Source organism: Giraffa tippelskirchi, chromosome 9 (assembly GCF_054371585.1).
Source record: "Giraffa tippelskirchi isolate mGirTip1 chromosome 9, T2T-mGirTip1v1.2.pri, whole genome shotgun sequence".
Lineage (NCBI taxonomy): Eukaryota > Metazoa > Chordata > Mammalia > Artiodactyla > Giraffidae > Giraffa > Giraffa tippelskirchi.
The window spans coordinates 46,025,542-46,051,697 of NC_137283.1; the positions used below are offsets into that span (position 1 = coordinate 46,025,542).

General features: G+C 43.7%; 1 protein-coding gene across 13 annotated transcripts in view; it reads left to right on the forward strand.

Moving 5' to 3' along the window:
- Window positions 1-557: 557 nt before the first annotated feature.
- Window positions 558-26,156, forward strand: part of RFT1 (RFT1 glycolipid translocator homolog) — a 61,454-nt gene continuing 35,855 nt past the window's right edge. For 9 of the 13 annotated variants that reach the window (XR_014064029.1, XR_014064031.1, XR_014064036.1 and 6 more), the window contains exons 1-10: window positions 558-646; window positions 4,421-4,506; window positions 6,215-6,331; window positions 7,471-7,660; window positions 8,950-9,051; window positions 12,748-12,885; window positions 19,464-19,542; window positions 23,566-23,616; window positions 24,514-24,644; window positions 25,752-25,896. Coding sequence is in view for 2 of the 13 variants with exons in the window: in XM_081525053.1 (XP_081381179.1) it covers window positions 584-646; window positions 4,421-4,506; window positions 6,215-6,331; window positions 7,471-7,660; window positions 8,950-9,051; window positions 12,748-12,885; window positions 19,464-19,542; window positions 23,566-23,616; window positions 24,514-24,644; window positions 25,752-25,896 (1,102 nt within the window). In the remaining 11 variants the exon portion in view is untranslated. The remainder of the gene's footprint in view (window positions 647-4,420; window positions 4,507-6,214; window positions 6,332-7,470; window positions 7,661-8,949; window positions 9,052-12,747; window positions 12,886-19,463; window positions 19,543-23,565; window positions 23,617-24,513; window positions 24,645-25,751; window positions 25,897-26,156) is intronic. The other 4 variants (XR_014064039.1, XR_014064040.1, XR_014064034.1 and 1 more) reach the window with 1 other exon arrangement.

Here is a 26,156-nt window from a genome sequence, read left to right on the forward strand (position 1 = left end):
CCTTATTCCTCTCTGACAACAGGGTCCAATTTCCAGCACTTGAGAAAGCATTACACAAAATCACATATGTGAAGATGTTGTATTTAACTTGTGGTCCTCAGTGTTTTCGCTGTAAAACTGGGACAGTCTTGTCCAGTCAGATTCAGGGGACCATGGCTGTGATGTCCTAAGCGAAGGCCAAATTATCAAGACTCTTTTTACAGATGTCCTTGAAAAGTTTGTTCCTTTTGGCATATGAAGCCAGGGAAGGTAGGGCTTCTTGGTTGATGGGCTGGGAGCTTTAGAGAAGGGGCTTTGGCTACTTTAACAGCGTCTCTTAGTTTGATCACAGTATCTAATTTATTTCGGGTGCGTACGGATTGACACACAAACCACCGATTAGCACGAACCTGAGCTGTGAGGGGCGCAACTACACTGATGCAGCCGCCCTCCCGCCCCCTTAAAGGGCCAGATCTTCCAGTGCCCCGCCTCTGCCGTAAGAAAACTGCCAATCAGAGAGCGAATCCCTCGGTGATGCCATCTTCTCGCGACGAAGTCGGTTGTCGGCGGCGTTTCCTGATGACAGAGCCCGTGCGCCGAGGCTATGGGCAGCCGGGAGGTGCTGGGCCAGGCGGCCCGGCTGGCCTCCTCAGGTCTGCTTCTTCAGGTACTCTGGGGGGCCGGCCCCAGCCCGTCTTGCAGCCGGGATTCACGGGGAGACCCTCGGGCCCTTGAGAGCCCATTCCGGCATGGACACAGCTAATACGGAGGGGTTTGGCGAGAGGCGGTGGCGCCTGAGAGGGGACACCTGGGCCCAGAGCTGGGAGACTGCAGACAAATCACTTCCCTTTTGAGCCTTCTATTTCCCATATGGCAGGAGGGAAGGCATGCCTCGGGTGCTCTAGAATTATTTTTTTTAAGGCAGGGTGTTTTTGTTTGTTTTTTTATCCATGTCTCACTCCTTACCTCAAACACTTTTTTCAAACTTTGACCCCCACTGAGTTCAGAGAGGAGAAGGCAATGGCAGCCCACTCCAGTACTCTTGCCTGGAAACTCCCATGGACGGAGGAGCCTGGTAGGCTGTAGTCCATGGGGTCGCGAAGAGTCGGACACAGCTGAGCGAATTCACTTTCACTTTTCCCTTTCATGCATTGGAGAAGGAAATGGCAACCCACTCCAGTGTTCTTGCCTGGAGAATCCCTGGGACGGTGGAGCCTGACGGGCTGCCTTCTATGGGGTCGCACAGAGTTGGGCACGACTGAAGCGACTTAGCAGCAGCAGCAGCAGAGTTCAGAGAGACAGTATGACATAGCTAAGAACAGGGACCTGGGTTCAGACAGGCCTGATTTGGAATCTTGGTTCTATCATGTGCTTGCTGCATGACCCAAGACTCCTCATAAAATGGGAGTAATAACAGTACCTAGGTCATAAGGTTGCTGTGAGGTTGGGTTGGGCTTATCTGGATAATTGTTACTTAACACAGTAGTATATTGGCTACATCTTCCTTCTGGCAGCGTGACCGTGGACAAATCACTTACTCTTCTTGGCCCTAATCTTTATCATCTGTCAGATGTGGTACATGCAAGTTGATCCAAATGTTATCGTAAAGATTCTTTAAACCCTAGTGCCAGGTCATTCTAAGTCATTTAGCCATGAAGCCATGTCATTCATGTGTTTCATTTTTTCTGTCTCGCTCTTGAGCCTTTCAACCCTTACTCACAAAAGCCCTGAATCTACTCTCTGCCTTATTTTAGAGAGGCAGTGTTTCATGTGGAGGCTGAGAGAAAGAATCAGGCAGACCAGGGCTCATGTTAGGGCCTTGTCACTTGCTAAGTGCCTGCCTTTGGTGAAAATCTCCTGATTTCTACAGTCATCAGTTTCTTATCTTAAATGAGAATGATAATGCAACCTCATAATGTCATTAGACATATTATAAGTACATAATAAATGTTAGCTGTTTTTATTATGGTAATGTGAACTTTTTAAATGGTCACTGTAGTAATGAGATGACACAAGCTGCGTAAGGCATGTAGAAGAATTCCTTGCACAAATATGCACTTAGTTAGCTATTCATGTAACCCTAAATTAGGTGAATCCCGAGTACCTAGTTGTGTTTCTTTTCTATCTCACAACATTGATAGCTATTTGAATTCAGTGCTTTATCCACAGTGTTGATTGTTCAACCTTTGACGATACCTTACTACTGAGATTGTCTTCATAAAAAGAAAACAAGTCATAGCAGAAAACCCACTAGCCTAGGAGTCCGATGGCCTTAGCCATAGGATCAAGCTGGGTCATTTGCTTTTCATGTGGCAAATCCCTTTGCTCTGAGACTTACTTGCTTCCTGTGCATTTACCGCGTTGCTTTTAGGGATCAGGTAATTAACAGATGTGAAACGGCTTTTTAGAAAAAACTATCAAGTCCTTTACAAAGTTAAAGGAAGACTGTGTTGCTAATAAGGGCCACTATGTGGAGCAAATATGGGGAATGTGAACAACCTCTTAGCTTCTTTAGCTCAAACCTTAAGCCAATTAGGTATGGATATGGCCTGGGATACTAAGTTTATTAGCAACAATAACTTTGAAGTTAACATAAATGTGTTTATGTGTTTGTTTATTTTTTTGGTCACAGCATGTGGGATCTTAGTTCTCCAACCAAGGATGGAACCCACATCCCTTGCATTGGTAGTATTGAGTCTTAACCACTGGACCACCAAGGAAGTAGTGTGTGTGTGTGTGTGTGTGGTGTGTGTGTGTGTGTGGTGTGTGTGTGTGTGTGTGTGTGTGTGTCTGTGTGTGTGTGTCTGTGTGTGTGTGTGTCTGTGTGTGTGTCTGTGTGTGTGTCTGTGTGTGTGTGTGTGTGTGTGTGTAATAGCCATAATGTTTAGGTTTCTTGGAGTGTTTTAATTCAGTCTTTTGTGCTTTCTCAAATTGCAGTGCAGGCACTTGAGGTACAATAATTTTGCAATTACACTGTGTTCTGCAAGAATTTGAGAGTTTATTGCCTGTCTTCACTCCGAGCCAGCCATAGTGAAATTATTAATTCCTTTTATTTGTATGCATTTTTCAAAAATGCTTTCACTTCCATGGTGTTGTTTGGTCCTTGTTATCAACTCTGTGAGACAGGTTGCCTCATTTGACAGGGATGAAAATTGAGGCTTACAAAAATTTGAAGACAAGTTTAGCTAAATGGTGAGTTGAGATGCTGAGCTGAGAAAACTTTTTCTGTTAAGAGTTGCATGAATTCGTTTCAAATCTCTAAAACTGAATACAGAATTTGGTGTCTTACGTTATGTACCTGCATGTTTCTCAGGAGAGGCTACCGAGCTTTCCTCAGATTTTCAGAAGGTCATCTTGGATTCCATAAAGATTAACATTGTGATTTCTTGGCTTTGGAGACCTTGCCGCTTTGTGACACTTTGGGGACCATGTTAGACTGCAGTCTCCTTTTTGGTCATACCTTTACCCAGAGATATACTGTGGGAAATATCACTGTGGTCCATTGGCATATTTCAGTTGAATTTTCCAGATAGTAACTGTTCACATGTAACTCTGAGAGTGCTTGACACAGAAGTGATCTGTCATTTGCATCATTTGCTCTGGAGTGCCCTTGAGTTAGCCAGGTTGCAGAGGGGGTGTCACTTAGTGAGGCTTGCGCCCCAGCCATTATCCTCATTTGACAGCCTCATTTAATCGCAACCTGTTTTTCTCTGTCTCATGGGAAGAATTCTTTGCTCAGGTGGTTTTTTTGAATTGACAGGCTTGAAAATCTTGGGGGCATTTTCTTTTCCAACGGCATTAGCTAGACTTTTCCTTTTCCCTCTGTTTTATATTATCTTATTGCAGTTGTTTAAAAGATATTTCATCTCCTCTCTGGAAAGTGGCAAATATTCAGTAAATATATATAGCCTTTTCTGCTTCCTAATTGACAAAACTAAAGTTCAAAGAGATTCAACATCGGTATCAGGTGCTTAGGTATTACTAGGCAGAAAAGAAGGAAAAATTAGACTCCATAATTCCTGGTAAGTCTGCTTTATCATGCAGGCTTCCACTTGCTAAGTGCATGTTCTTTCCAAATAGGTTAGAAAGGGAGGGCCATTGTGAATCACTAACTAGAATTCCCTTTTTGCCTACTGGAGTGCCTGACTTTGAACCTGAAGAAATTCAGCGAATCTGTCACAGCTTCCCTCTTCTTGTCAGTAAACTAGGGAGACTTCCAAGCACCTTGGGTTCTTTGACCATTGCACATGAGTGCCAAGAGACCCCAAGGAATGAGGTTTCAGAAGCAGTACAGACAGGTTGAACATTTTAGAAAGAATCTCTCTGACAAAGCTTCTGTATGTCATTACATTAAGAAGAGCAGCCATCTTGTGTTCATTTCACCAAAGTAAACCTTCCCGATACAGTTTATTCTTATGTATTCGTCTTCTTTTTTTGGTAGGTGTTGTTTCGATTGATCACCTTTGTCTTGAATGCATTTATTCTTCGCTTCCTATCGAAGGAAATTGTCGGCATAGTGAATGTCAGGTAAGGAGGGGTGTACCCTGGCATTGTCCACAGCTCGCATCCCTAGTTGGGTTTTCTTCAAACTCTGTACCTGTGTGTGACCTTCAGATTCTCGAAGCCTGGACCTTTACCGGAAGCAGAGTGTTTCAGCACTGGGCAGAAGAGGAGCGTGCTGGGATTGGGGGATGAGCGGGCGATGTTGCTTTTAATGGACCCATGGTGTTTTCCATTAGCTGCCTCCAAATGCACATTTCTCTGCCAGCTCCTCCACTGCGTCTGCTCTTAGAACCTAGGAGAGGAGTGGGAGTAATTCACTGGAAACTCCAACTCAGGTATAATCCTGTGTTCTTGTCCTGCTGACAGCAAAGGAAGCAGGAGTTCTGTAGATCGTGAAGATGTGCTTTGTAATTGCAGGGCCAGAGCAGCCACCTTCCCTCCCTCCTTAGTGAATTTTATAATTGGAAAGTGGCAGTGGGATGAGAACTGAGTCCTTGTCATTAGTTCCTCGGAGGCTCTTAGAAAGCCAGCTTGCTTTGTCTTTTAGACTCTGTTTCTTCTACTCCCCGCCTGTCTGTTCGTGGACACCCACACATATTCTGTCTTCACAAATGACACAAAAGTATATGAAGCGATGTGCGTGCTCACTATAGCTTAGCTTCTCAGGTGTGTCTTCTCATTCTGGTAAACAAGACAGTATGTTCCAGACAGCATTTTACATCTATAATAATACTTACTGAACATATGCTCTTGGTGCTGTTCTTGGAGCTTTAATGAAGGTTCTCAAACTTTGGTGGGCAAAGGAATCATCTGGTGGGCTTTGCAGTAGGTGGGGCTGAGGAGGTGTCCGGGAACTGCATTTTGACAGTTTTTTCAGGTGATTTTGAAGTAGGGGCAATACTTTGAGAAATGCTGTTGTAAAAACAGGAAGGAAGAGGGCCAAGGTCTCTTAGGTACTCAGACTGTAAAGCAGTCTGGGCCTCTGCCCAGCTGGCCTTCCCCAGATTGCCAGATCCCTGCTCTGACAGCCCTTATCTGGCCTGCCCATCTGCTTAAGGTATGGTTCACTCTCATTTGGGCTGACACACTGAGTTGCAGGATGGTCCTTGGGCAACCTCAGGTACCTTTGCCCTGGGCCGTCCCCATTCTGGCTTCATCCAGGTCACTGCCTGCTGAGGAAGGGGAACCATAGCTACTCTTTGCTAAGGAGCAGGAGGATCCACCTAGGTGCTGCCCTCCAGGAGGGATGCAGACAGGCCTTGCCTATCTGGGTTACAGCAGCCCCAGTCATGGCTGCCAGCCTCGTTGCCTGCATTGAGGTTCTCCACCCAGGAGAGCTTCAACTTCTTTCACAGGGGCCATTAGGTCACCAGTGTTAGGGTGACCAGGAGGCCCTCTGTATGGGGTCATATCTTGTCCTTTTTTCCTCCTTATGGCCAGAGCCACACCTCTGCATAGGCACAAATGCTGCAGCCTTTGGGGGCCCCTGTGGCAGTTTCTCTCCTAGGCATAACTCTCTGTGGGCACACACTCATATGTCCCTTGCTGGGTTCCTAACTCTGTTACTGTGTGGGTCAGATTAGTTGGGGAAGGGGCTTCTGTAAGAAACCATTGCCCTTCCACATCACCACCAAGATAACTGAGACTTTTCCTCCTCCCAGTTGCTGGAAAATGCCTGAAGTTGTCTCTGAAAAACCTAGACATGGTATTGATTTCTGCTTTTCCTTTATAGGTTAACACTGCTTTACTCGACCACCATCTTCCTGGCCAGAGAGGCCTTCCGTAGAGCATGTCTGAGTGGGGCTGCCCAGCGAGACTGGAGCCAGACTGTCAACCTCCTGTGGCTCACGTGAGTTGTGCTTTGGCCGCAGACAGTTTCACGGAGGCAAGTGTAGTAAGTGTGAGAAGTTAAACAGCATTTCTTGCCTAAAGCTGAATAGTCTCCAGCTTGGGTTTTGCAATGGGCTTCTGGGCCATTGGCATGGGGTAAGAAGGGGAGGACATCTGTGTGAAGGAGCTTCCCTGGCTGTTTTCTCTCAGGACAGCCAGGAGCCAGGAGGAGGCTTTGGGTGGGGGCTTCTATACCACTTTTCTAGCCCCATTTCTACCTCCTTCAGCCTCTGGAGGCTGTTTCTGCTGTTTTGATTCCCACTGAGCCTGTGCCATCTTTTTTATTCCTAACCATTTCTCCTTACAGTGTTTTCTGATCTTTTAACAACCACTTATTATTTTTTGAAAGCCTTTTGAAGTGTTTCCTTGTATCTTTGCTCAGTTTTGTCATGTTGATTTCACTTCTGAGCCTTTTAAAATATTCTTGAGGACCAAGTATATCAGCTAAAAATTGCAGTGGCTTTTCTGCAGTTCAGTTCCTGCTGGGAGGGCTGGTGGTTCAAATGGTTTCCCAGTCCTTCCCTTGCATAACTCTTTATTACCTCATGGAGATGAGTGTTGTAAGGGCTGGTAGGTGTTTATTTTATTAGAGGAATGATTGTTAGCCACCCAGTCATGCTGAAGTCTTCTGGTCACACCTAAAGGGATACCGTGCACTGGACTTCCAGTTATTTGAAGTACAAGACCAGCTCTATACCATCCTTTAGTCATTCTAAGTGCAAACAGCAGGCACTTCTGGGAGTTTTACTTATAAATCAGTGTAACACAGTGGATAGGAGCAGGCTTTGGAGTTAGATCAGGATTGAGTCCTGCTTCTGCCCTTGACTCGATGTTTAAGACCTTGGCCAAATTACCCAAAGCCTGTCAGCCTTAGTTTTTTCATCTTGTAAGTGGGGGTAATGACAGAGTATTATGGTGAGGACTCAGTGAGATAAACGGGGTGAATCATAGTGCCTGGCATGTAGTAAGTGCCTGAATAAGTGGTAGCTGTTTTTATCATGACTATATTTCTTTTCTGTTCAGTGTTACTATTTTAATATATATTTATTTTTATTGTTATATTTAGCATATTAACAGACATTTTTTTCCCTTTTCTAGAGTCCCTTTGGGTGTGTTTTGGTCCTTGTTCTTGGGCTGGGTCTGGCTAAAGTTGCTTGAAGTGCCTGATCCTCACGTTGTCCCCCACTATGGAACTGGGGTGGTGGTGTTTGGCTTCTCAGCAGTGGTGGAACTTCTGGGAGAGCCCTTCTGGGTCTTGGCACAAGCACATATGTTTGTCAAGCTCAAGGTCAGTGTCCCTTCTGCTGTGAATGAGAAATGAGAAGAATGAACAAAAGAGTGGTTTTTTAAAAATGCTTTTATAAAAGAGAATACTCTTCAAATTTGCATGTAAAATGTATTTGAAAAAGGTAACATGATCAGTTCAGTTCATTCACTTGAGATTTGTCAGATGGGCTTGGTTGAAATTTACATCTGCTGCACTATTAATGAAGAACAGGTTTGCTAATAGGGAAGTTACTAGTTTAAATAAGAATTTAAGAGGACCGTAGAGGTTTTTCAGGTTTTCCTAGTGATTCTGTTTAGTTGTATAATAATATAAACTTTTTAATCTTTTAAAGTGTATTATTTGATACATATAAAACAATTTAGTATATAATATATAAATGTTAAAGATCCATGAACCTACTACCCAACCCAAGAAATAGAGCAGTATTTTTTTTTTAATTAAAAAATTTTTTAATGTGAACCATTTTTATTTTGGGGTAGCCATTCCCTTCTACAGGGTGTCTTCCCAAGCCACTGATCAAACCCAGCTCTCCTGCACTACAGGCAGATTCTTTACTGTCTGAACCACCACCAGGGAAGTGATACATACAAAACAATATAGTATATAGCATATATATAAATCTTAAACATCCATGAAGCTACTACCCAACCAAAGAAATAGAGCAGCAGTTTTTTTTAATTACAAAAATTTATAATGTGGACCATTTTTAAAGTCTTTATTGAATTTGTTAGTTTTGCTTCTGTTTTATATTTGGTTTTTTGGCCAAAAGGCATGTGGGATCTTAGCTCCCCTGCTGCTGCTGCTGCTGCTGCTCCTCAGTCGCTACAGTCGTGTCTGACGCTGTGCGACCCCGTAGACGGCAGCCCACCAGGCTCCCTCATCCCTGGGATTCTCCAGGCAAGAACACTGGAGTGGGTTGCCATTGCCTTCTCCAATGCATGAAAGTGAAAAGTGAAAGTGAAGTCTCTCAGTTGTGTCTGACTCCTAGCGACCCCATGGACTGCAGCCTACCAGGCTCCTCCGTCCATGGGATTTTCCAGGCAAGAGTACTGGAGTGGGGTGCCGTTGCCTTCTCCCTAGGGATCAAACCCGCTGCATTGGAAGGTGAAGTCTTAATCACTGAACTGCCAGGGAAGTCCCAAAGTAGAACATTATAAATACTGTGTTCAACTGTATTACCCACCCACCCCTACCACCAGGGTAACCATTATCCCAGATTGTCTGGGATTCTTTTGCCTTTTTAGTTTTAATAATGTCTCTAAAGTATACCCTTTACTATGGGTTTGCAGGTGATTGCTGAGAGCCTGTCAGTAATCCTCAAGAGCATCCTGACAGCTCTTCTTGTGCTGTGGTTGCCTCACTGGGGGCTGTATATTTTCTCTTTGGCCCAGGTAAGAGTTATGACATTTAACGTTTGTATAATCTCTGTTTCTCCATCTGTTTTTTACTTCTTGTTCCTGTTACTGCGTGGTTTACACTTGCAGTATTGATGCGTGTGGAGAAGGCTATAAGTTCTAGAAGGATGGTCTTGGCACTGCTTCTCCTCTGGTTGCCACGTCTGTCCAAGGCCGGATGTGACCCTCACCAGGTCCCCACTGTCAGGGGGACATGAAAGCTTGTTCTCATACATGAAAACTTCTTTAGATGTTCTCTGGGCAAGCCTATATCAAACTGATCTTTGATTGTCTGACAGTCTTCTGGAGGAGAAAAAAAAGCAGCAAGGGGGTGGGGTGGGAATCAAATTGCCTGTTATTTTCCCTGAATTTCAGTCAGTTGTTTTCAGAATAGCAGGCATCTCTGCCGAGCCTCTTTTAAACTTAGATTGAAATCTCTACTAATTCAGAGGGCGTAAATCATGTCATAGGAGGTATGCTTTCAGTTTTAGCAGTTTTGGCTTCAATTCTATCCCATTCTCTAGTTCTAGTTCATCTTTCTAGTTCTGTTAAAAATATAACTTTGTTGTTGTTATTGTTGTTTTTATTGTTTAGTCACTAAGTCATGTCCCTGACTCTTTGCAACCTCATGGACTGTAGCCTGCCAGGCTTCTCTGTCCATGGAATTTTCCAGGCAAGAATACTGGAGTGGGTTGCCATTTCCCTCTCCAGGGCATCTTCAGGACTCAGAGATCAAACCCATATCTCCTGCTTGGCAGGTGGATTCTTTACCACTGAGACACCAGGGAAGCCCCCCATAGCTAGACTATAGGTGCTAATTTAAAAAAATGAAACCTAAGATAAAGTAGTTATCAGACCATCCCATAGTTGAAACTAATTTGTAATTTTTCTTAATATATTGGAAAGCAAGTTAAAATTCTTAGTAATGATTTATGTGAAAATGTTTTCCTGTGTCCTAGGCAAAAACTGCAGATATTTCTGTGAAACATAGAAGAGCTATATTTAAAATTGTAGATTAAGAATGAGAATTGCTTCCTAAAAGCAGCTTGCAAAAATTGCATGTTTTAGAAATGTTACTTCTGATTATTTTTGCCACAGTTTATTAGATCTAGAACTGCCATTCTCAATGTTCATCATTGTTTGTGATGTACTCTCCCTAATAGAATAGGAGGGTCATAGAGATGCCCAGTTATTGGTTGACTCTTCTTGGGAAAGTTACTTGCATTATGATTTTCTGATTGTTGTAGCTCCCACCCAGGATACGTCATAGATCATAGGTCAGCTAGGCCAGTTCTGAGTTTGAGTTTTATTGGCATCTTTATCATAAGGCTTCTGAGAGTTCTTCTCTGGGACATTGTCTGTCAGTCTCTGTGGGAGAGGTTGAAGAGCTAACAGCATCTCATATCAGCAGGGGAGCCCCACCTATGGCTCTGGGACTCCCCTTTCTCCAGCTTACCTCCTGGTTCCTCCTGAAACAGATCCCTTACCCCTTGGCATCATGACTCAAATAAAAAGAGTCAGTCTAGAAAAATAAAGAACTCTTACAATACAATAACAAAAGACAAACCACCCCAGAAGTGGGTCAAGGACTTGAATAGATATTTCTCCAGAGAAGATATATAAATAAGCACATGAAAAGATGCTCAGCATCATTAGTCATTAGGCAGATGTAAATCAAAACCACGATGAGATACTGTTTTCCACCCACTAGGGTGGCAGTTATCAAAAAGATAGAAAATAGCAAGTGTTGTTGAAGATATGGAGAAATTGGAACACTCATGCATTGCTGGTAGAAATGTAACATGATGCAGCTGCTCTAGAAAACAATTTAGCAGTTCCCCAAAATGTTAAATATAGAACTGCCACATAATCCGGCAATTCTACTCCTAGATATATACCCAAAAGAGTTGAAGACAGGTAATCAAACAAAATTTTGTATACAGATGTTTGTAGTAATACTATTCACAATAGTCAAAAGGTGGAAACAACCCAAATATTCATCAGTTGATGAATGAATAAACAAAATATGGTATATCTGTATAATAGAGTATTATTCAGCCGTAAAAATGAAATACTGATATGTGCTACAATGTAAATGAACCTTGAAAGCATTATACTAAGTGAAAGAAACCAGGCAGTAAAGGCCACCCATTATATGATTCCATTAATATATAATGTCCAGAGTAAGTGAGTTCATAGAGACAGAAAGCAGATTAGTGGTTATCAGGGGATGGAGGAATGGAGAGTGACTGCTTAATGGGCCAAGAGTTTCCTTTTAGAGTGATGAAAAATGTTCTGGAATTAGATAGTGGTGGTGGTTATACAACATTGTGAATGTACTAAAAACCACTGCATTATATGCTGTAAAATGATTAAAATGGTCAACGTTATGTGAATTTTTCCTCAGTTAAACAGAGGGGCAGGGATCCTGTAGTTAGGATACTCTGTGAAGAGATTGTTGCTCCTCCCCAGGCTCTGGTCAGCGGGAAGGTGACAGAGGCAGGAAAGGGGGCTGGAAAAGGTGCTTGTTACAGAGGACGTTGGCATTAGATGGTGTGGCTCCCACAGCATTGCTTGTGTCTTAAAGGGTTTGAGGCATGAAAGAAGGAGGGTAGGTGGCAGGTCTGTCCTCAGGCATGGATGGGTTTGGAAAGCAGAGGGCCTACACCTGCTAAATCCAGACTCCTCTTAGTCCTTGCTGTGTGCCTTTTTTACACAATAAGCCTTGGTGTTTCCAGATTGAAAGTGGTGCCTGGAGGTCCCAGTCCTTCTTGAGCTACTGTGCAATGCTGTTCTCAGGCTGAGAGCAGAGAAGGGAACTTGTAAAAAGGGGCTCTTGGGATACTCCTTCCCAACCTGCAGACAAAACCCCAGGCTGCTGCTCCTCACCAGAAGCCATCGTTCTGTCTCAGATGGGAAGAGGGAGGGGTTATGGGGCCTTTGATCACCTCTTCCCTCCCAGTCCTGTGGTAGCTTTTGCCCTGCCCATGCGCTAGGCAGAGATGAGAACCAGCAGCTCAGTTCTGCTTTTTAATCATAATGTCACAGGTTTCCAGGGTTCATCCCAGCCCTGGATGATGGCACATCCCTGGATATTAGCGTAGCCAGGACACGTGGATCCTCACGGTGTGCTGTCTAGGTGGGAAAGCCATCCCTTTGGCCAGATACAAATCTGAGAACGTATCTGACATTGCTGTGTGGTTGCCCTAGTGGATGTTTGTCATGGAAGTTATGTTCTGCCTGCCGGGAAGAACTATTTTCCCAGTCAGGTGGAGTGTTGTGATGCCTTTCCCAGAGATGCTGCAGTGGAGCTGGGTGTTAGTCACTAGTACTGTTTTCCAGAAGGTGAGTCATTGCTCAATAGAAAGTACAGTTAATTAAGATAGTTCTGTTTCTTGACTGGCCTTTAAGGTCAAATCTATAGGCACATCTTAGTTATGGTGATAGTGGTGGTGGTTTAGTTGCTAAGTTTGTAGCCCTCCAGATTCCTCTGTCCATAGGATTTCCCAGGCAAGAATCCTGGAGTAGGTTGCCATTTCCTTCTCCAGGAGATTTTCAGGACCCAGGGATTGAACCCTCATCTCCTGCATTGGCAGGTGGATTCTTTACCAGTGAGCCACCCAGAAAACCCCTTCTTAATTACGCTTACATTAAAACAGTGTAATTAAAACCCACTATTTTCTTTTTTTTCAGCTACTCTGTACTACAGTTCTGGTGCTCTGCTATGTTATTTACTTTGCAAAGGTATTGGGCTCCCCAGAATCGGCCAAGCAACAAGCTCTTCCTGTTTCCAGCATGACAGATCTGTTACCCAGTATGACAAGAAGTAGAGTAAGTAATGTATTTTGTCTCTTATCATTTTAATCACAAATGCTGGTTATCCTTGAGGGAAAGAAATGACAGTGTATTGTTTATAGTTATAATAACAAAGATAATTTGATAACTCATGTTTATGAAGTGCCTGTTACGTCCTCAGCCAGGGTTTCTAAATCTTGGCACTAATGACAATTTGTGTTGCATGGTTTTTTTTTTAATTAAAAAAAATCTTTTATTGAAATGTAGATAATTTATAATACTGTGTTAGTTTCAGGTGTACGGTACAGTGATTCAGTTAGAGATACATATGTATATATGCACACATATATATTTGTTATTTAGCTGCTAAGTCGTCTCCGACTCTTTTGTGGCCCCATGGACTGTAGCCCGCCAGGCCCCTCTGTCCCTGGGATTTGGAGTGGGTTGCCATTTCATTCTCCAGGGTGGGTCACATAATTTTTGTTGTGGCGGCTGTCCTTTGCATTGTAGGATGTATTGTGGCGTTCTGATCTTTACCCACTAGATACCAGTAACTACCACCCCTCAGTTGTAACAACCAAAAATATCTCCAGATGCTCCCCTGGGGGGCAAAATTGCCCCCAGTTGAGAAACCCTCTGCCACTCCCTGTGCCAGATGATTTACATACTGTATTTAATAGTTGCAGCAACTCTTTGGGGCTGACATTATTATCTCTCTTTTAGGGTGGAGGAGCTGAGGCTTAGCAACTAAATACCTGCCCAGGGTGGGGGTCAGAGTGAGGACGGGAGCCGGATAGGCATGACTCCCAGCAGAGCACAGGCTCTCACCCCATGCTCACGCTCTCTGTTCTGCTGCTGTCTCTTGGTTTTTCCCAGGCCTGACCTCCAGCACAGACAGTCTGGAGGTGCTGACATGGCCAAAGGCCCCAGCAGGATTCCTTTGTCTAGTGTCAGGCCACTCTCTCAGGTGATCCGCTTCTCCAGGTGGATAGTTGAGGGTTCCAGAGGCTGATGGGTGGGAGTGAGGCATAATCTCTTTCTACTCAACACTTCACCTCTCGGTCCATTTGACTTTTATCTCCCAACTCTTGTGGGGTCAGAGCTAGAGTCTCCAGTCCAGGAGTCACGCCCATTGTGTTTTACCACATTGCATCTGTGCGGTGGCTCTGCTCCGTCTGGGCTGATCCACTTTCTTTTTTTCTCGTACTTGTTTGTTCGTTGGAGGTGATTCACTGAGTTGAGGTAAGGCTTCAGCTGGGCTTCTCTTTAAAGCTCTTCCGTGATTACTTGAAAAATGTAATAAAGTGTTTGGAATTCAAGTCTCAGAATGTTAGGAATCTAGTTGTACAACTTTTCAAGAAAAACCAGATATGATGTAACAAAGCCATGTATGTTCTTGTTAGAAGAGAGCTCTCCATTCTGATCAACTGGATCTTACCTTTCACCTAAATCAGCATCACAGTTTTTGGATGCCATGGTGCCTTATCTGCAGGCTTAGTGGATCAGGACTCCAGATCACTTCTCTTACCTGGAGCTTCTTGCCCACAGAGCGCATCTGAGAGTACAGAAAAGTTCCTCTCCTCGAGTATTCCCCAGGGCCCACCTGTACCAAGCCTGGCCAGCTTGTCGTATTGGGCCGGTGCCTGCGCCCAGCAGTATTTTCAGGTGCAGCTTCTGGACTGTTAATACAGGCAGAGAGAAAAGAGGAAGAGTCGGACAAGTGTGTACTTAACCCTGTAATGGGCTCAGAACTCTGACCTTCAGTTTCCTTATCTATCAAATGGGCATAATAAGAGTTGTTCAGCCGCTAAGGCGTGTCCAACTCGGTGACCCCATGGACTGCAGTACACTAAGCTCCCCTGTCCTTCGCTAAGTAAGAGTACCTCCCTCCTAAGGTGGTTGTGAGAGCCAGGTGAGATGGGGCACGTAAGGTGCTTTACGCTATGGCCTGGCATGAGTGCTCATCCATAAATGACAGCCCACACCGTCACCAGCACCTCACTGCTGTGCTTAGAGCGGGAGTAGCTCCGCTGGAGCCTCCTAGCCAGGCAGACAATGATGACTGCTGAGAGTTCAGCGGCTTCATCTGTCCATCTGTCACGAAAGTACCCGTGCTCATACTGTTAGAGGCTTGAGCATGAGAAGGTTGAGTGTACCTTCAGTCTGTGGCAGCACTCCTCCTGACGGAGCCCAGCCCCTGCTTGGGTGCTCTCTGGGATACAGACATGTAGGAAGGTGACTGCTTAGCCTTAGGGAGCTTCCTGTGCATTTGAGAGGCAGTAGGTACACATATGAAGCCTGCAGGACTCTCTCCAGGTCTCTGAGTTCTCACTTCTTTTAAAAAAAAATTATTTATTTGACTGTGTCAGGTCTCAGTTACAGCATGCAAATTAGTTCCCTGACCAGAGATGGAACCCGGGGCCCCTGCATTGGGAGCATGATGTCTTAGCCACTGGACCACCAGGAAAGTCCCAAGGGTGCTCACTTTTAAGGTGAGATTATTGGTCTACATGACCCTTGAGGCCCCTGTTAAAGACTTACAGAGTTCTGTGGAAGTATTTGAACTTTGACAAAGAACTGTTTATAACAACAGCCATTGACTGCATACTTACTCTGTGCCTGGCCCCCGGCTAAGCACTTGAACTTCTGTCCTTAAACCTCATAGTAACCCTATGAAGTAAATACTGTTGTCTCCCAATTCACAGATAAGAAAACTGAGGTTCAGAGGAGTTTAGGTGATCCACCCCAAATCACACAGCTGGCTTTGGGCCCACTTCTTTCTAACTTCTGTCTGTGAAAAAACCTTAGTCTGTGTGTTTAATCTCTGTGCTCTGAATTCGTCCAAAAGGAATTAGCTTATTGCCCAAAGTAATTATTTGTTTTGCTTAAATATTGGGAGGCTCCAGGTAGAGCAATTCATTATTTAAATTTTTTTTTTTTTAAAGAAAAGAAGTGAGCTGAATCTGAATGCAGTGGGTGCCTACACCAGCCTAACTTGACTCTCTGGAGCAGCTTTCTGTCCTGGGGGCTCCTTTGTACAAAGCTGATCAAACAATTATATTCACTTGGTTTGGGTAGACTCCGGGAGTTGGTGATGGACAGAGAGGCCTGGCGTGCTGCGGTTCATGGGGTCGCGAAGAGTCGGACACGACTGAGTGACTGAACTGAACTGACCAAATTTGGAGATTTATTTTCTCCTCTTATAGAATTCCATCTTCTTTAAAGATACTTATTTAGCCTTAAAATAATGACACCTCAAATAATGGCTGCCATTTACATCTTTTGTACTCTTTGACACTTCTGAATGATTTAATATGCAAGATCAGCTAGTATTCAGGTAAAGCTGAGGAATTTAACACAGCTATCATGTACTGAGCAGTATCTGTGTTAAGCACTGTACCAGGTGCCCTGGGTGGGGTCCCTGCACTCAGAATTTGTACTGAAGTCCTGAGATAGGACTTCCTATCCCATTTTGTAGGTGAGAAAACTGAGGCTTAGCAAAGTTAAATATCTTGCCCATGGCCTTCATACTCCGTAAGTCAGGAGCTGTAGGGAATTCCCTGGCAATCTGGTAGGTAGGACCCAGCTTCCACTGCAGGGGGCATGAGTTCGATCCCTGGTTGGAGAACTAAGGTCCTGCAAGCCACTTGGTGAAGTAAAAAAAAAAAAGTGTCAGGAGCTGTAATTTGAGTTCTAGTCTCTGAGCTCAACTCCAAAACCTGAACCTTACCACGAGGAGAGAAAAGGTTTAAGATCAGGAGAAGACAGTGGCAATCATCTGTCATTTTCCAAGTGATGAGGACAGTGGAGGGTGGGTGGAGATGGGAGTGTGGACAAAGCCGGGGCAGTCAGTACCCCTGGAGCAAGAGGGAGAGAGAACAGCGCTGTGTGGGATGTGGAGGTGATAGAGGGCAGGGGACAGGACTATGGCCCTGGTGACCCTTGACAGTGTGGTAAAGATGCAGCTGGTGGAAGAGTAACTTAGGGTAAAATACAGTGAGCTCCTGAGTTGTGATTCCAGACCTTCTCCAGAAGTACTGCCCATCACCTTTCGCCATCTGTACCTCAGTTTCTCCATCAGTACAGGGAGGTGGTGGAATGGCTTGTTGGTCAGAGGATTCTAGAAAAATTCACAGCCAGCTCAGCTAGCTTTTGTGGAAGGGGCCTCTTTTGACCTTTCCAAGTGACAAATCCATTCAGAACAGTGAAATCCCGAAGAATGCACTTCTTTTTCTACCACTTAGCAGATGCCTCTGAGTAGAAACCTAATCTCTGCTCAAACTTCCTGCCTCTCTATCACTAATGAGCACTTTGCAGTTAGTAAGCAGTGTGGCCATTCCTTCTAAACCATGGGTCCATTTAAACTGAAGGCATTAGGAGGAAGGAATGCTCAAGTATGAGCTTGCAGATCAGATACACTGTCACGATAGCACTCTCCTAAAGAACTTTTTTTTTTTAATGGCTCAGCCACCCTCCCAAACCAAATCACAACCTGACCGGCAACTAGGCTTCACAGAAGCCTTGTGGACACACTGTAACTGTTCATTTCCTTTGAAAAGAGCACAGTTACTACTTTGTAGACCACACACCTCACCCCTCCAGAGGGCCACCTGGTATGGAGAGGGCAGAGTGCTGTGAGAGAGAGAAGGTGCTGTGCCCTGGCTCCCGTGAAGCCAACTATGGGCAGATCAGTGTAGGAGGATGACGTGGTCCACAGTGCCCCCTAGTGGTGTAGGGAGGTCTGGCACTCTGTTCTGAGAGAAGGAAATGTTCAATTTCCTTCTCAGTTCAGTTGTTGCTCTTTGCGACCCCATGGACTGCAGCACGCCAGGTTTCCCTATCCATCACCAGCTCCTGGAGCTTGCTCAAACTCATGCCCATTGAGTCGGTGATGCCATCCAACCATCTCATCCTCTGTGATCCCCTTCTCCTCTTTTTTTTTTTTTTTTCCCCTTCTCCTCTTGCCTTTAATTTTTCCCAGCATCAGGGTCTTTTCCAGGGAGTCAGTTGTTTGCATCAGGTGGCCAAAGTATTGGAGTTTCAGCTTCAGCATCAGTCCTTCCAATGAATATTCAGGACTGATTTCCTTCTCATGAGAAAAATTTACCCCTGGACTATAGCTACCCTGGCATTGGCTCCCGGTCCAGTGATGCACTGATGTCAGTGTGGTTTGGAAGGATTCAAAACTACCTTCCAAATAGGAAAGAAAGGTTCTGAAACCAATGGGTAAGAAGATTTGAGGACTGGAAATGACCCTTGCTTTCAAAGGGTGCTCTAGGCTTGCTCTGTCCTAAATGGTAAGCAACAGCCACATGTGGCTACAGAGCATTTGGAATTGAGATGAGCTGTCACTGCCCTCAATGCACATTGGATTTCAGAGAACTAATATAAAAAATAACATGAAATGCTTCTAGTATTTCTTTTCATGTTGCCATGATAATATTTAGGGTTTAATAAAAGATTTTAAAATGAATTTTACCAGTTTCTTTACTCATCACTGTAGGATGCTAGAAAACTTAAAATTATATTGTGGTATGCATTATATTTCTATGGTAATATAATGTCCTCTACACAGATGGACTTTGGGCCAAGATCAGGGGCCCATGTGACTAGGACAGGTTCCAGGCCTGCCTTTGGGCCAGCTTCCATAGCTAAAGTCGACATTTTGCAGAGATGCGGTGGGCTTGCCCTTATGAATCACCCTTTTCCTCCTAAAGAGCCCCCTGAAATCCCACCTTTGAAAAGTCATCAGTTTAAGTTAATGAGAACTTTTCAAGATGCAGCTACCTTGAGATTAAGAACCTAACACCTAAACCATGTATTTTGGAATCCTCAGATGCCTTCATGATTGAGGGGCCCCAGAAGGAATTGGGAGGAAGTAGAAACAAAGAAGTCCTGTCCAGCTAGCTGCCCCTCTCTCAATTTTGCAATCAGCTCTCCAACTTCAGGCTGCCTGTCTCTTACAGGTTGGCCTCTGCCCTTCCTAAGCATTTGCTTCTTTCTTATCTTCCTTGTCCTTAGGAAATGGGCTGTTTGGGTGCTTCCCCTGAGAGTTTTAGAAGAGCCATATCAGAGTTTTGTTTTCTCTGTCATACCAATTCTTTGTGGCTTTACTGATCTGGAAGGCCCTACTTTCTTTTGAAATATATGAGCCAAATTCGTATGCTCTGTGTGAAGGGACCCTGAATGGCTAAGTTGGCTAAGTAGAGCACTGAGATGTGGAGTACATTGAGCAGAGTTTGTCCTGCAGCTCAGCATGCTTCAGACATCTTTTAAGGAAAGAGCTGACTGTGACTGTGTATGTTCCATTGTTCAGGTTACTCCCAGGGCAGCAGCAAGGGGACAGCACAGTTCTTTAGGGGTCTCAGTGAATGAATCTTGGGCAGGCCCCACAGGTAGGCTCTTCCACCTAGAGCCTTTGTTTTCACATTTAGAAATATAAATTCTTTGTCAGTATTTGTTGGATATTTTCTATGTGCTTAGCAGTAAATGAAAAATTAGTGGGGACTATCCAAGTTGGGATTTAGAGACCAAACTGAGTTTGCCTCCTGTGTAACATTTATTGTATTCTTAGACTTGCAATACCTAGAGTTTTTTTGTTTTGTGTTTTCTAGGCTTTTGTAAATTGGGAAGAGGCTAAATTGACTTGGAGTTTTTTCAAACAGTCTTTCTTGAAACAGATTTTGACAGAAGGTAAGTAAAAGGTTGCTCTGAGCAACCTTTAGGAAACTGAAGTATCAGTGACGAGGAGCTTCCTGGCTGTCCAGTGGTTAAGACTTCAAGGTTCCATGCAGGGAGCACGTGTTTGATCCCTGGTCAGGAAACTAAGATCCCACATGCCACGTGGCATGGCCAAAAAAACAAAAACACACAAAACCAAAACCAAAAACACACAAAGTATCAGCGAGGGGATTCTACAGAACTGTTGGTTGCCTAGATGCAGACCACCTGTTTCCTAGAGCCCCCGGGTCAGAGGACCCTCAGAACTGGGAGGGTTTTAAATAAGGAGAGGAAAACTAGCATTTATTAAGTGTGATGCTTCAGTTGTCTAATTTAAATCTCCCCACAGCCTTGTAAGAAAGATATTGTTCTTTTTATTATGGACGAGGAAACTGAGTGTCAGTGAAGTTACATTACTTCTGCAGGGTCCTGCAAGAATTAGGAGCAGCTTACTTTGACTCTGAGTCTCATTCCAGAACCCTACTTAATAATAATGTAATATTATTACATATATTATTATATGTAATAATAAATGTATTATAGAAATATTCTATCAATTACAGAAAGTTTAGAAAATACAGAAAGCTATCTATAATCTCTCTTGCCTGGAAAATCCCATGGATGGAGGAGCCTGGTGGGCTACAGTCCATGGGGCCCCAGAGAGTCAGACACGACTGAGCGACTTCACTTCTATCTATAATCTTATTTTCTGAACATTTTATACACTTTTTCTGAGCTTTTTAAAAAAAAGATAGCTTTAAAAATTTATTTACTTTTGGCTCTGCTGGGTCTTCGCTGCTGCTCAGGCTTTTCTCTAGTCCGTGCATGGACTTCTCCTTGTGGTGGCTTCTCTTGTTTCAGATCACAGGCTCTAGAGCACAGGCTCAGTAGTTGTGGCACACGGACTTAGTTGCCCCACAGCATGTGGGATCTTCCCGGATCAGGGATCAAACCCATGTCTCCCGCATTGGCAAGCAGATTCTTTGCCACTGAGCCACCAGGAAAGCCCCTTCTGACCTTTTTAAGAACCCAGTTTTTCTCATTTGGAATTAAGATGAGCTGTAAGTACACTCAATACATATCGGATTTCAAAGAATTAGTATTAAAAAATAACATGAAATGCTTCCAGTATTTCTTTTCATGTTGCCATGATAATATTTGGGGTTAAATCAAATATATTTTCTTTAACAATAAGATTCACCGGTGGGATAGTTTAGTCAACCTTCCAACTTCTCAGGACTTCCCAGTTTAACAGTGACAGAGCTCTAATGCAGAGGACAAGCCAGGAGCTGAAAGTACATCTTATTTTTTATATATATGTATTTATGCCCAGCTTTATTTCAAAGAATGAGATTGGAGGCAGCTATAAGCTGCTGAAAGTAGTAGTTTCTCTCTATAAATTTCATGTATCTGTACATGTATGTGTGTATTACTGAACACGTTTTTAAATGTCTTCAAAAACTATCGTTTAATTATAAAATAATATAATCCCATTACAAGAATTTTGGAAAAGAGGAAAAAGTTTCCTAAAACTCGAGCATTCTACTACAAACATCACTGTTACTATCTTGTTGTTTTTCTGTGTCCACCTTCTTTACTTTTCCTCATTATACTTCCAAAGGGAAGCCCTAAGCCTCACTTCCCTCATCTGTGAGTTAAAAGATTAGAACCAGGAGGTGCCTGAGGGCTCCTGAGCTTTGAGAACACCTGTTTCTAGCCTGAGGCCGTAACATTTCCATCACAAAAGTGAAACTGTTCACAGCACTTCTGGTGGAAGTAACGGTCAGAAACCTTCAGCGAGCTGAGTTGAGTGAAGGTGCCTTAACTCTTGAGAGCAAGGGAGTATGCTGTTCACCACTGTCTCCCTGACACCCTGCTAGGGCTGGAACATTGATAGTTATTCAGCAAGGTTTTGGTTTTTATAAATATTTATATATTTGGCATCGCCGGGTCTTAGTTGTGGCTTGTAGGATCTAGTTCCCTGATCAAGGATGAAACCCAGACCCCCTGCCTTGGGAGGACAGAGTCTTACCACTGACCTCTAGGGAAGTCCTCAGCGAGTATTTTTTGGTAAAGGTAACTATAGTGGAATTGTGTATTGTGATAGTTCACATTATTGTTAGAACAGGCAAAGCAATGGAGGGAGTTTGAGGAAGGGTAGTACTTAAATGCACTTTTTTTTTTTTCTTCCAAAAGTTTAAAGGGCAGTTTGAATGAGTTTAGAAATGGCCCTAACTTGGTTGTCTGGACTGCTGTGGCTAGTCATGTGTACAGTGGCAGGCTGTCAGCCACATATTCGAGCCTCCCGAGGGGGGCCTGCTTCATGTTCGGGCCATCCTGGCCTGGCTGGCAAAGGGCCCTTAGGAACTTCCTACGGCCTCCTTCTCCATGGCTGTGAAATAAGGAAGGGGCCTGACAAGAACACTTAGATTCTTTTTCTCTGAAAACTACAGCTCTAAAAAATTTAAAATCCTTTATTGTTATAGCAAAAATGTGTGTGTGTATACACATGTATATATACACACTCATACACATATATATGCAGTTAACCTTCTACCCCCACATTTCCTGAACACTGTGTGTTATGTGCTGAGAATACACAGATGACTGAGGAACAGGACGTGGCTTCAAGGAGCTCATTCCCTCTGCAGAGACTAAAGCGTTTGTGTGGTTAACGCTGATACAGGGGTGTACTTGGAAATGTCAGCTCATTCTCCAGACATCGCTTGAGTGCTCTCATTTCCAGGAGCTCTGCTAGGCAACCAGGGGCATGGAGATGACCGAGACATGGTTCCTCAGGGAGCTGACAGAAGGTGGGAGGGAGAGGCCTTTTGTGCCAGAACCCAGGGAGGTCCCTGCAGAAAAGCCATTGCAGGTGGTGAGGATACCAACAGCTGAGCCTGGGAGCACCAGCCCAGCCTGACTCAGAGGAGCTGGAGGGGTGAAAACATCCATGTAGGTTGTAGCAGAGGATGATAGTGTGATGGTGGGAGGTGGGGGTGAGGCTGATGAAGGGAGGCTGAAAACATAGCTTAGGGTCAGTCTATAAAAAGTCCCAAATGCAAAACCAAGGCACTTGGACTTGCAAACACAATAGAGCCATTTAAAGGAGTGAACGAAGAGATGACTTAAGATCTGTATTTGCAAAAGCTGGAACTGTTAGCGATGAGGATGGATTAGAGAAGAGCAGAGGTACTGATGGGAGTCAGTGTAACCCCTGGGGGGCCCGTGCCTGGAAGGACCTGCAGAGGTCCCTGCCACAAGTGGGACATTGTAGGGAGGAAAGGATCGGAGAGGGACTTGCGAGAGTATCACATTCTCATCTCTTAATGCTGCTTTCTTCTTTGAGTAAGTGGCTATGAGGTTAAGAGTTGGCCCTTCAGGGCTGTGGCCTCCTCAGTGCTCCGCCTCCATAGTGGTCAGTGTTTCCTACTCAAGGATAATAAGAATATTCATGGAAGTGGGGAATAGGGCTCAGGGCTAATGTCTTCACCTTGAAGGCGTTAGACTGCCTTAGATTTGAACCGTGAAATAGGACTGCTGAGAATTGCTGGCCTCCACAGTTTTCTCTACTCAGAGAGGAAACTTCTGATGAGTCTGTGCAGTTTATCATGGACCTTTCATTTCACAGAATTGACACTCAGATTATCTGACCTCCCTGAAAACTTGAGATTATCATTTTTATTACTAACATTTCTGTAACTTTTCACACTTCTAAGAAAACTTATCAGGCTGGTTTTATTGATTTTTGTTGTTTTTAATTTAGTTGGTTTGTAACTTTGCTGTCAATAAAGCCACCAGCATTTTCCAAATTGTTATTATTTTGAGATTATTTTAAATCAACATGAGGACAAGGAATGTGTTATTAACCAAGTATCTGATTTTTCTGCTTTGACAGTATTTACCAACTGGAAGAGACAATAAACAGTAAGAGAAAAGGAAGCAAGAAAATACTGTGTATTTGAAATGCTGATTATTTTGCTTTTCCATTTACAGGCGAGCGATATGTGATGACATTTTTGAACGTGTTAGATTTTGGGGATCAGGGTAAGATGAAATTCTGCAGTGGTTTAATTGAAGATGAACTCTCAGTAGACACTTTCTAATATTTGCCTCTGCAATTTGATTCTTTTTAAAATATCTATCTATTTATTTATTTATTTTTGGTTGCACTGGACCTGTTGCTGCGTTCAGGGGGCTATTCTTGGTTGTGATGTGCGGGCTTCTCAGTTCGGTGCCCTCTCTTATTGCGGAGCACAGGCTCTTGTATTACAAGGCAGATTCTTAACCACTGGACCACCAGGGAAGTCCCTGTAGTTTGATACATTTAATGAAAAAACAAATCTGAAGATTATAAAAAAATGAATCCTGAAGATTGAAAATTGTAGGTCTTTTATAAATGTATATCTGACTATTCCCTCCGGTGTGTTTTGGGCGACAAGTTCTCTGTTGGGATTCCCTGCCGTTACCCAGATTTCTGCAGAGCTCTGGGGCTCATTTTGGGGGTCAAAGGGTGCCGGGGTAACAGGGAGGTCATCACAGTCATGAAGATTTGGCCCATGTGTGTGGCGAAATAGGTCTTAATATTTTTTCACATTTATTTTTGAATACTGTCCCTAAGTAGTGGAAATAAAAATAGAAAAAAATCAACTTGGCATTAATGACTTTTATAAAAAAGTACTAGTGATGCAAATGTTTTGTATCCTGACTAAATGTATGTCAGTTGTGATCTTATGCTGTAGTTTTTCAAGAATTTACTATTTAGGGGGAATTGGGTAAAGGATACGTGGTTCTCCCTTTTATTTCTTACAACTCCATGTGGATCTATAATTATCTGAAAAAATTTAATTTAAAAAATTATATTAGAAAAAATGTTAATAGTGCTGTAAAAATTCAAGTAGAAAAACCAATAAGACTGCTATTTCTTTCTTTTTTGTTTTGTAGGTGTGTATGATATAGTGAATAATCTTGGCTCCCTTGTGGCCAGATTAATTTTCCAGCCAGTAGAGGAGAGTTTTTATATATTCTTTGCTAAGGTGCTAGAGAGAGAAAAGGACGCCACACTTCAGAAGCAGGTAGTCTTGGTTTTCATGTCCCCATCTTCTGAGTGAATTCTCTCTGTGTGTACAGGATCAACAAGACAGAAGCGTGGAGCTGTCTGTTTACCTCTGTTTGATCTGAAATTTTCTTCTCGTTTTCATTCTCCTCTCACATTCTGAATGATGGCAAGATCCTGAGCTCACTTCTTCTTTCCAGCTTCTCCTTTTCCTCCTGACCAGCCCTTTTCACCCTTTGTCCTTCTCTGTGACCTTTTCTTTGTCGCAGCCCTCTTAGAACTCTATAGCTGTCCCCAGTGCAGCACAAACACCCCTCCTATGGCCTAAGGTTTAAGAATGAGGGTGCCTCCCCCTCCTCAGATTCTCAAGAACCAAAGATGAGCCGAAGGATGCAGAGACTGGGGCAAGGCTAACTGAGGGCGTGGAGAGGAAAACATAGGACATCTGGTCTCGCTCATCACACCAGTTGTTTAGCTTCTTAAGGACTGTGATGTGCCCAGAGCTCCATTCTGACCCTGAGAGTCTATATAGTCTGGCCAATAAAAACAGAAGAGATTTTAATCCAGGAGTATTTGCGTGTAGAAACTTCCCTTTTCCTAAAATCATTGAAAATGTCTGACTTAGAATTAAAAGCAAACTAGTTGGCCCCTTATGTGTCTTAGAATACATTTTGCAGACGACAGTTCATGCATAATACCTTTTCAAAATGAACCAATCTGGTTCTCAGTCTGATTTAGGAATGTTTTCTCAGTGTCGATTACAGAAACATCAGAATTTGGACTTGTCAGGAGAAGCACACTGACAAAGCTAGCTAGCTATGTAAAAACTTGTCCCTTTAAGAATAAATGTCAGAGGGGAAAGTGAGTGTTTCCTAGGCAACATTTGAGACAATTTATCCTAAACGAGTTAAAAACTAACCCTCCCCTGCTTTCTTAAGGAGGCACACTTTGTCTTTTTTCCTCCATTTGTTAATTGAATAGAAACAAACCCAGGCTATAGAAAAGCAGCAGTGTTCCTCAGTAGTTGAAAGAGTGATCCATGAAACAGCGAAGGGAGAAAGCCAGGTGGGAGGTTTCACTCCAGCTCATGATTCATCCCACTTCCTTCCTTCTCCCCTGGCCCCAGGAGGATGTTGCTGTGGCCACTGCGGTTTTGGAGTCCCTACTAAAGCTGGCCCTGCTGACCGGCCTGACCATCACCGTTTTCGGCTTTGCCTATTCTCAGCTGGTTTTGGACATCTATGGAGGGGCCATGCTTAGCTCAGGATCAGGTATGCACAAGAGCGTTTTTCCAGATCTGTTCTAATTTCCCAACCTAAGGAGAGGAGTCTTATGAAATTCAGATACGGTTGACGTGTGCGTCTGTGTAGGGAAGATTGCCAGTGGCTGTGGCACCTGAGGTCACGCCAGCTCAGGGTGCAGTTGGGGCTCTGGCACCAGGTTGATCAGTCCCCATATCCTCACTTGGAGAAGTTGTTAGGAATCCTTGGCTTTCCTTTCAGGCCTCAAATGTGTTTTGCCAAGTGCTTCC